This window comes from Callorhinus ursinus, unplaced genomic scaffold (genome assembly GCF_003265705.2).
Source record: "Callorhinus ursinus isolate GAN/ISIS: 27379988/994484 unplaced genomic scaffold, GSC_fseal_2.0 scaffold2, whole genome shotgun sequence".
In the NCBI taxonomy this organism is placed as follows: Eukaryota; Metazoa; Chordata; class Mammalia; order Carnivora; family Otariidae; genus Callorhinus; species Callorhinus ursinus.
In genome coordinates, this window is record NW_027397064.1 from 26,216,360 (window position 1) to 26,227,886 (window position 11,527).

Sequence of the window (11,527 nt, forward strand, 5' to 3'; positions counted from 1 at the left end):
TAGTATCTAAAATGGCTTTCGAAATCATTCCACACTAAGAATTTGGGAAGTTTTCTATGAACATAGCAAAGCTGAAAATTTAGGGGCGCCTGGGTGGCTCAGTCGTTAAGCGTCTGCCTTCAGCTCAGGTCATGATCCTAGCTAGGGTCCTGGGATCGAGCCCCATGTCAGGCTCCCTGCTCCGCAGGAAGCCTGCTTCTCCCCCTCCCACTACCCCCGCTTGTGTTCCCTCTCTCACTGTGTCTCTCTCTGTCAAATAAATAAATAAAAAATCTTTAAAAAAAAAAAAAAAGCTGAAAATTTGCTTTGAATGAGGCATACCCCATTTTACTGCACTTTGCTTTATTGCACTTCTCAGATGCTGCGGGTTTTTTTTATATATAAATTGAAGGGCTGTGGCAACCCTGCATCAAATGAGGCTATCAACGCCATTTTTCCAACAGCATTTGCTTATGTCATGTCTCTGTGTCACATTTTGGTAATTCTCCCAATATTTCAAACTCTTTCATGTGTCACCATATTTCTTATAGTGATCTGTGATCAGTGATTATGACCCAGTGAAATCTCAAGTGATGGTTAGCATTTGTTCAGCAATAAAGTACTTTGAATTAAGATATGTACATTGTTTTTTTTCAGACATATTGGTACTACACACTTAATAGACTACAATATAGTATAAATAAACTTTTTATATTCACTGGGAAACCCAGTAATTTATTTCACTCACTTTCTTGCAAGATTTACTTTATTACAGTGGTCTGAAACCAAACCTGCAGTATTCCAGGGTAAGCCTGTGGATCTTAAGTATTCTCACCACACACACACACACACACAAAGTGAGGTGATGGATGTGTTAATTAACTTAATAATGATAATCATTTTATAATGTGTATATATGTATATATATATATATATATTAAATTATTGTGTTGTACACCTTTAAAAGAATCACATTGTACAACCAAAAAAAAAAAATGAAACTCAATACAAAATAAATAAGCTACCCCCCACCCTAACAGTGTTGGCCTGTTTGGGGATGTAACAAATCATCAAGAAGACGACTGTTTCCTTCAGGCAGTTGGCAACCAGAATTTGAGATACAGAAAATCAGGCTGCAGGCCAAATTGCAGTGAAAACATTCCATCCATTTGTATCTATAGTGTCACCACCCCAGGCAACACATCTGTCACAAGGCATAGCTGTGGGATCCCAAGAAAGAACAATGGCTGGGAAAAATAACATGGTTGATATCCAGTGGGAATGAGAAGGCTAATTTTGAGCAAAAGCAATGAAGTAAAATCACCATTAATAATAAGGTCAAGAAACGATAAGGTAAGCTTTACACATAGTAGAAACTCCGTGCACTCATTAGCTATAACAATTATGCACGTACATTAAGAGAATAACGAAAAATTACTATGAGAACTTTCTATGACCTCTCAAAAAAGGGATGAATGCTGGAATGAAACTTTGGTTTCCCTAATTTCTGACATAAAGATGTAACCACCTATCACACAACAGCTAGCTTTATGGCTAGAAAAGAGGAGGTCGAGGTGTGACTGTTTTTAGACAGTTGAATGTGTAATGGTGTGCGGGTAGTAGGAAACGGTAACATGTAATGCGGAATGTAGTCAATAGATCTGGGAATAATAAAGAGGTTCTAAATCAGTGAGAAGTGAGAGTCCACATGGTCTTACTGGAGGTAAAATAAAACTTAACCCAGCGGGCCAGGGGTGGCGGGGAGCAGGAAAGAGCTATATTTGACGAGACTGTGTGAGATCAGTGTAGTCTGGGACACAAACTTTTGGACAGATGGGATAGACATAAGAGGCAGCCATCCAACAATACAGTGTCTTATCAAGTTGACTTCCCTCGTAAAGGAATCATCATCACTCAAAGGCTGTATTAAACTTTAATTCAAATGTAGAAACCTTTCTAAGAGTACTGATCTGTTTGAAAAGGTGGGCATGTGTTTGACTCTATTTCTATTTCCAGTGATTATCACAGTGTCCAGCACGTGAGACCCTCAAAGTACTTGCTGAACTGAATTGTCATGAATAGAAGTTTATGGGTTTTTTATTGTTGTGTTTTAATTGATACATAATTGATGTGTAACGCATTGTATTATTTCCAGGCATATTGATTTGATATTTGTATATATCATGAAATGATAATCACAATAAGTCCATTTAACATCTGTTACCATATATTTACAAAATTTTTTTCTCGTGATGAGACATTTTAAAATCTACTCTCTTAGCAACTTTCAAATATGCAATACAGTGTTATAACTGTGGTCATCATGCTGCACATTATACCCTCATGACTTACTTATTTTAAAACTGGAAGTTTGTACCATTGAGCACCTTACCCATTTTGCCCTGTTTGGATGGGGTTTTTTTGTTTGTTAAGTAAGGTGTTCTGGTTTTTTTAACAGCTTTATGGAAATACAAAGAACTCGGGGTGCCTGGGCGGCTCAGTCAGTTAAAGCGTCCAACTCTTGGTTTTGGCTCAGGTCATGATTTCAGGGTCATGGGATCAAGCCCCACATCGGGTTCCATGCTCAGTACAGAGTCTACTTGTCCCTCTCCCTCCGCTCCTCCCCCTCCAACCACCCCCCGCCCCAGTTTGCATGCACACACACGCTCTCTCTCTCTCAAATAAGTAAAATCTTAAAAAAAAAAAAAGAAAAGAAAAGAAAAAGAAATACAAAGAACTACATATAGTTAATGGGCACAATTTGATGGGTTTGGACATATGCAAACACTTATGATACCATCACCAAAATTGAGGAAATAGATGTAGCCAACATCTTCCTCAGGTGGGTCAGGAGCGACAGTATGACTCTTGGAACTTACTACACTATTAGCATGAGTGGTAAAAACTGTGATAAACTCACAAACAAAATGCCATTACTAATATATTACCAATCTGGTGGGAAACAGAAGCATGCTGTGTCTTTTGGATTGATTTTAAAAGGCATTTTGAAGACTGCAGGAGAGCCCCACATATCTCCTTATGGTTTCTGCTAGTTTTTTAGATATCTAAAGTTCAATTAATCAACATGGAAAATTGTATTTAAGTTTTGCTTACATGACTACCCAAAAGCTTCTGGATGTCGTGTCTTACAGACTTTATTCATCTAGGAAATAAGATGCCAGAATATATACTGAGAGAAGTTCCACCTTGGTGCTCATTATACGCATGAGCGCCTTTCTGAAGGCAGATTCTCCCGTGGTGTAGGCAGAAGAATATGCAAGCTTAGACATATCTCATGCCCACAAAATTGGTTTAAATGCATTGTTAAACATTATCTTTGCTCTCAGAAAGTGTATTTTAAAAAATAACTAAAAATTTTTTTTTCATAGAAAACAGATCTAGCCTGATTATATAAGTAAGGAAAGTGACAAGAAGTATAAATTATTCTCACTTAAGAAATTGTAGCCAGTTTGCAATTTGATGTAAATGGTTTCATAAAGAAGAGGCAGAAGTTTACCTTAATTACACAAAGAAGTCTGTTCTAATCTAGTCACATAAATATTTAGCCGGATAGTATTAAGCAACACTTTTGTTTGTTTGCTAGGTTTTTAAGTATGTTAACAATATGTATCTTGTTACTAACAAGAGTATTTGACTTATTTGCTAATTCAAGCAGCAATATATAACAGGTCTTCTACCTATGATCATGCAAACACTTACCAATATTTAATGAGTATCTACTAGGTACTATATGCTGTAGAAAAGTTATTAAGAATCATTTCTTGCCCTCAAGTAATCCACTATCTGTTGCAGAACATCAAAACAATTAATATGGCATATTTTTAAAAAAATAGCATACCAGGGGCACCTGGGTGGCACAGTCGGTTATGTGTCCAACTCTTGGTTTGAGCTCAGGCCATGATCACGGGGTCCTGGGATCCAGCCCCATGTCAGGCTTCACACTCAGTGTGGAGTCTGCTTGAGATTCTCTCTCTCCCTCTCCCCCTGCCCCTCCCTCTCACGCTGTCTCTCTCTAAAATAAATAAATAAAATCTTTTAAAAAAAGAAATAGCATATCATTTATGACTTTAAAATAAAAACTATACATGATATAATTCAGAACTTTCTACACTCGCCTTCCATTAAACAACTTAATAAAATTAGCACTGATGAACATGAGCAAATACCCTACTTGATAAATCTTTAGAAGCAGTCCCACTGAAGTAATAAACAAGATAAGATGCCTGTAATAATTACTACCATTCAACACTACATTGGGAGTTCTAATTAATGCAGTAAGATAAGACAAAGGATAAAAAGAAATAACAGATACAGTTATTGAAGAAAATTGTTACTGCCCTGAAATAAACTTGGTAGGTATGAATCAGTAAATAAAAATAATCGATTCTCTATACCAGCGATAGCTAGTTAGAAAAATATAGAAATGATGATGATGATGATAATAGCATGTGTAATGGCCAACACTTAGAGTGAGCAAACTCTGTGACAGGTAATGCATTAAATGCTTCTCCTGAGGTTTTCATGGTATATAATCCACACACCGACTCAATGAATTTGGCATTAGGTTATCCCCATTTTTCAAATGAAGAAACTTGAGTTTTCGAGATGTTAGTAACAGCTAAAGAGTAGGAAATGTAGATCCCAAATCCAGTTCTGATATCAAGTTTCATAATCTTAAACATTTTATATACTTCCTTCCCCCTCCAGAAACTTACAATTTACTTTCTTTGAGCATCTACAAAATTCCACCAGCCAATAGAACAACTGCCAAGCTCAACACTGAGCCTGCTTTATCAGTTATTAGGACAAGAGAGCTCTGGAAACACCAAACTCTCTTAGAGACCAACAGCACTTTTCCTTCCATCTCCATGACCAGATGCAGGTTCCGTGACCTCTGCCTCTTAGAATAGAGTGACCTTTTTAAAATTAAAACAGGAGTAAATGATTAGAGACTTGAGCTCCAAGTGGGATCAAAAAGGATGAATTTTCTTAAAATGAAAAAAAATACAAATGAGCTTATTCAAACATTTACGCAGAACCTACTACCCAAAGATACCACGCTGATTGTCACAGGGTATTTCAAATTGCTTATTAGTCCCTTTTTCCCTGTGAATTTACAATTTAGGGGTAATCTTCAAGGAAACCTGTCTGCGTACCCTCTTTTAAGCAAGTTAACCGGTCCTTTTACTTCCATTATACCCTCACTGAGAACATCACTCACACCTGTGGTTTCAGGTACTCCCTACAAAGTGCTGATGCTAAATCCAGAGTTTTCGTAAGCTTTACAATCCAATATCCGACCAGCTACTAAATATCTGAGGCATCTCACGCTCAGCTTATCTAAAAATTTCACTCATCATATCTGCCCCAATCCACTCTTCCTCCATCTGAATGTACCTTCTATCTCTTGAATCCATCTGCCTTCTTGCACCTCCAATTCCACAAGGACACACCAGTCAGAAGAGCTGCAACTGCCTTCTGATTAGTTGCTCTGTCTTCAGAATGACTTCTTCAAAGGGGGAGACAGATATTAATCAAGTACTCAGATCAATAAACGTAAAATTATAACATCTATCAGTACTATGTATAAAATGTCCAGTTGCTGTCAGAACGCAACTGGGTTCTGAAGGAGAAACTGTGAGGAATAGAAGGAACAGTGTTGGAGGCAGAGAGAATAACCCTGCAAGATACACACACACACCATTTAAAAGTCTTCAGTGGCTCCCAGTTGTGTTTAGAAGTAATCTCAATCTAATAATCATCCCATTAAATAGCCCTTGACTAATCTACTAATAGAAAAGGGCTGGCATTTTCATTATCCAACACCTTAAGGCTTATGTGTGTTGCACACTTTTCAATTCAGTATTCCCACGTGCCATGAGATAAACACCATCATCACCGTCATTTTTGATTGGACGAAATGGAGGCTCAGAAGGTACCCTGGGCTGCCTAAATTCACACTTCCATTAAAAGACTTAAAGAATAACTCAGGGAGAAGGCAAAACTCAAACAGGGGGAAAGAACAAACATGGATTCTAGTGGATGACAAAACCAGCTGAAGCTCAAGACAGGAAAACAGGGACACCTGGGTGGCTCAGTCGTTAAGCGTCTGCCTTCGGCTCAGGTCATGATCCCGGGGTCCTGGGATCAAGTCCCGCATCGGTCTCCCTGCTCCTTGGGAAACCTGCTTCTCCCTCTCCTGCTCCCCCTGCTTGTGTTCCCTCTCTCGCTGTGTCTCTCTGTCTGTCAAATAAATAAAGAATTTAAAAAAAAAAAAAGACAGGAAAACAAATGGAATATGTGAATGTTAGTTGAAAATGTTCTATTTTTATTCACGAAGGATTGAGGCAGTTCCAAGGAAATGAAACCCCTCTGTGCATGGCCAGGAAGAAGCCACACCTAGCTCCCTTCTGTCTTGCAGCTTCTAAGCTGCTAAGGCTGAGGAGTTGACCTGAAATTAGTGCAGCCACAGAGAAGTCCACCGCCTCCGGGACACAAGGCTTCCCCATGCCTGGAAGACGAATGAAAACTGTCCTGGCTGTCAGTAGGAAAGGAGAACAAACCAACCATTGGCTCTTTAACTACAGTAGTGCTTATGGAAATAGGCGTGATGCAGACTAATCAGCAGTCAAGTTTCAGTTTGATTTTGCTAAGAATAGTCCCTTAGCTTACCCTCTTGGAGAAGCTGCCTACATCCTAATTCTGTCCTCATTCTTAAATCTACCAATGATGGCTTGTTGCTAGTTCCATCTGCTATCACCACAATCTCCAGTTGACACAGAGATTGAGATACGGCTGTAGGCTTATTTATTTATTTATCTCCCTATCTCCCCTTTTCTCTCTAGACCCCACTTCTACTTCTCTACCTCCCCATATGCAACCACTCATGTGAAATTTATATACACATATACCTCTTATCTGGATGTTTTACAGTATGTATTGCTGCTTTATGTACATGTATTGAAATGTATGTAAACGGTACTATGTAATATATCTCATTGTTTATATGCTATAGCTTATCCTGTTTGAAAGCTCTCATACATACTGTTTTGTGTACGTTGAATCTACTGCTTTTTTTTTTTTAAGATTTTATTTATTTATTTGACATTGAGAGAGAAAGCGAGAGAGGGAACACAAGCAGGGGGAGTTGGGGAGGGAGAAGCAGAATCCCCATGGAGCAAGGAGCCCGATGCGGGGCTCGATCCCAGTACACTGGTATCACGACCTGGGCCAAAGGCAGACGCCCAACAACTGAGCCACCCAGGTGACCCTGAATCTACCGCTTTTTATTGCTGCCCAGTGTACCCCATTATGAACACCCAAGTTGACCCCAACACCACAGAATTATTGCAATAACCATTATGAACTTGTCTAAGAAATTCCTCGGGATATATACACAGGGGTAGATATTGTTGGGACAGAGGGCTATATAGACATAATTTAGCTAAGCCGTGCCTAACTGATATCCACAGTGAGGACACCAATCTGAGGGGTGGGTTCCAGGGTGGAAGCCAGGGTGTGAATCATGACTACACTACTTGTTAGCTGTGTGACCTGAGAATATTACCTAACATGTCTTAGCCCCATTTTCTCACTTATGAAATTAAAAAGTATGGTACCTATCTCATAAAGTTACTATGAGAATTATAATAATAGATTAAAGTGCTTAGCACAGTATTTGGTACTTGGTAGGTAAATAAATATTATCACTGATTATCACCCTCTCCCCCCCAAGTATGAGATTTCTGACTCCCCAGTGGACTCTGAATCTGCACACTGGAAGGTCAGGAGAGCTAAGCCTTCTCACTGAACAGAGTAAGAGTAGCGACATCAAGTTTCATGCCCAAGGAGGTTGCATGTTTCCGGAGGAGGAAATTGAATGTGGCTTTTGGGTTCCCAGGTTACTGCTCCTTTCCCCACATCAGAATGTCCATGACAGTGTTGATATTCCACTCGGGCAAAAAAATGAATGATTACTGAAAAACAAAACCTGCCCATGAGTATCTGTTCACACCTAGTACTGTATGGAACTTACATACTTCCTCTCAATATGTCATGGTCTTCTGGGAATTTTCTCTAGTCATGGTGATGGGTCTGTACCCACTTGCAGGCACGTACACTGTCAGAGTCACACTGACCTGCAGCCATGGAGCCTGCAGAAGGTGACTGAATCACATGGGGTCAGCCCATTCTCGAGCCCAGCAAAACCAGTGTTGCCCCTTGATAATCTTGTAAGGAAAGCAGACACAGAGGTGCACCACTGACACAGTCCTTCAAGAAAGAACCAACTATGTCTGTAAGGAGTGTGGTTGCCTGGCAGCTTCCAGCTGCGGTACTTTCAACCATCTGTCTCAGCTTCGGAGCCAAGTGCACAATGATATAAACAGTGCTGACCTAATGAGTAAACCACAGTCGGAGTACTAGGACCTGGCCATTTTATCACCACATGGGACTCCTCTGATGGGCAACCTTTACTCCCGAGCTCTCCGTGAGGTTGGCCAAGACTCGGCCAGATTTGCATTCTGGTCTGAGGCTCTCCCTGTCCAACTCTCCTTTCTCACTCTTTTCTCTTTCACAGGTATTCCTCCCCAGTAAACCTACTGTACCACTGATTCCATCTCAGAGTCTGTGTCCAGAAGGACTCACTGACACAGCAAACAAAATACTACACATATTTATACGGTGCTCCCCATTCCCATGGGATAATCTGACTTCAAGAAATGCATTACTGGGCACTGTAATGACACTTGATACGTGAACACGTGAGTTTTGAATTGCACATCTTCACCAACCAAAAACGACAGGGATCTCTGAAAACAATTGACAGGTACTACTCTATATTATCTATTTTGTGATGTGATCCAATGTTTATTAAATATGAAACATTTGTTCTACACAAGCTATTCTGCTTTGATACATTCTGTTTGTGGTTCTATCAATATGTTTTCTAAATTTAATATACATATTAGCTGGGAATGAAGATGAACAGACTGAAGATCAGAGAAGGTGTCAACATGTCAATGTAAATCATTTTATTTTAACCTTCAGATTTTGTTTAAAGGGCCAAAAATCTAATGTGTTACCACAAACTATCATTTCATACATTCTTAATGTATAAACATAAATGGAAGTCAATTTAAAGCAATGTATCTCAACCAGGGCTGATTTTGCCTCCCAACAGACATTTGGCAACATCTAGAGACATTTTTTGGTTGTCACAACTGGGCAGGGGCAGGGGAAGAGGGGCCGGGACGACGGGACATGCTACTGGCATCTAGTGGAGAGGATAGCAATGCTGCTAAATACCTTACAAGGCCCAAAACAGTCCCCACAACAAAGAACTATATGGCCCAAAACGTCAAGAGTTCCAAGGTTGAGAAAACTTGGTTAAAATTATAGAAAAGTGTCCGATGTCCCGCGTGTTTTATTGAAAACTAAAAGTAAAAGAAATATTCTGCCCACAATCTCATAGTGGTATTTTGTTGTTGTGCTAATCAATATGTCCCCATTCCCTTAAAAAAAGTAATCCTGGAACACAGAATAAAATAAATGATTACAATTCATTTGCCCCTTATACAAGGAAGCCATGTTTTTAAGCATATTATTCAAATATCTTAATGAGACAGAAATGCAGGACGTACATTAGAGATCACCAGAGTTCCATAACTGTCACCAAATCCTTAGGGTTTCTTTTTTTTTTTTCCATTTGCTCATATTCCTCCTGTTACCTTGGTGAAATTTTTCAGGTTTGAGCATACCCTACTTTCAAGCATCCATTGCTATTATTAGTCAATGTATAATACACATACTGTGATTTTTTAACATAACAAGTTATGCTAGGTAAAGCCCTGTATTGAGCAGGGCAAGGCACTTTTTCCGTTAACACATGTGGCCATGTGGTAAATAATAATAAAAATTTTTTAAATTGCGCTTTTAGGATAATTGACATTTAAGCTGATCATCTGAGAGCCAAGAATATAGTAGTAAGTTTAGATACTATTAGTACATAAATCGATGCCTTAATTTTCTCATGGTTAAAGAATTTAAAACGAAAAAACTTGGGGCTCCATTTGACGGCCAAAGGACGCCCCCTGCTGAACAGAAGGGAGAAATAACGTTGAAACAGTTTAAATTCACAGGGCTCTTACACTGCATTACACCCATCACTACACGCATTTCCATACCGCTCATCCGAAAAGCTGAGTGTAAACCCCACATTTTATTTGGCTCAAAAAAAATGTGAGGTTGAATTGTGACTTGCACATTAGAAAGGTCCTATTCTAAAAGATCACCCAGAAAATCTCTAAGTATTAGCAGCATGACATGACAACTAACACTCTTAACATTAACAAACTGAGCTTTACTTAACACTGTATTTTTGTTCTATCAAGTCCCTTCGCTTTAATGATATGTGTGTGACTCTCTATCAGGGAGAGCCAGTTATCCTTTCAGTCAGTAGTTACTATCGATCCTAGAAGTTTAAGTTCTCAAAAGTGACAGTAAATTGCCAGCCGACAAAAATAATTCGGATTAATTAAACAGGAACCAAGGAGTCTAAGGGCAAGAAAAGTTCGTTCATCTCCCAGTCTCGCCCTCCTGATCCAGAACCGGTTGTAAATTAAATATCCCCTTACTTTGCAGAAGCCAAAACGCTGGTCTGAATGGTACCCAACCCAGGACACTCAACCTAAAATATATCTTTGCAGCTCCACTAAATGCCTGTCAAACCCTGAGAGGTGTGTGTGTGTGTGTGTGTGTGTGTGTGTCTGTCTGTCTGTCTGTCTGTCTGGATGTGTTAGCGTGAGCCTGTGCGCCTCGGTCTCCGTCTCCCTAAGGCCGAGGCCGGAGGCTCCGGGAAGCAGGTGTCGTGGGGCACCTGCTCTTACCTGGGCTCCGGCGAGAAGGCAACCGCCAAGCAGCAGCCACCCCCAGACGTAGGGCGATGCTCCCGGGCCGGCCATGCCCAGACCAGCCCGAGCGAGAAGCAGGGACGCTCTCCCGGAGCCCGGAGAGGCTCCCCACTCGCAACTTGGGCCGGTGCGGGGCAAACTTGTGGCCGGGAGCGCGGCGCAGCTGGGGCGGCTCGGAGCGCGTGTCGGATCTCGGTCCCGCGCGCCGAGGCCCGCGCCTTGGTCGGGTCTGCAGGGGAGAGCGGTCCCGCAAGGCCCGCGTGGGAGGAGGGGGCGGGCGGACCCTACGGATCCCCGCGCGCCGCCCGTGGTTGCAGGACGGGCGGGGAAGCGCTCGCGCTCCTGCTCAGAGTCACCGCGTCCTGCAGCCCAGGGGACCCGAGGGCAACGGATCCCGAGCGCTGCTGTCGCCACCCTCAGCTCGCGCCGTCTCTGCTTCCGTCCGCTCTGTACCGGGTTCCGACCCCCTGTCTCTAGGGGCGCCCTGGGTCCTCAGGGAGTGGTCTGAAAGTTCCCTGCTGTCCAGCCGCGGACTGACTACCAGTCACGGGAGGCCCTGGGTAGTGTGGTTGAAGGCTTCGGAGGCCAGGCGGGTGCTGCACCTGCGGCTGTGTGCG

The 11,527-nt window shown here is 41.4% G+C and overlaps 1 protein-coding gene across 1 annotated transcript in view; it reads right to left on the reverse strand.

Moving 5' to 3' along the window:
• Positions 1 to 11,118, reverse strand: part of PTH2R (parathyroid hormone 2 receptor) — a 76,407-nt gene extending 65,289 nt beyond the window's left edge. The window contains exon 1 of the mRNA XM_025887090.2: positions 10,887 to 11,118. Within this exon, the coding sequence (XP_025742875.1) occupies positions 10,887 to 10,961 (75 nt within the window). The 5' untranslated portion in view covers positions 10,962 to 11,118. The remainder of the gene's footprint in view (positions 1 to 10,886) is intronic.
• Between the last annotated feature and the right edge of the window lie 409 nt (positions 11,119 to 11,527).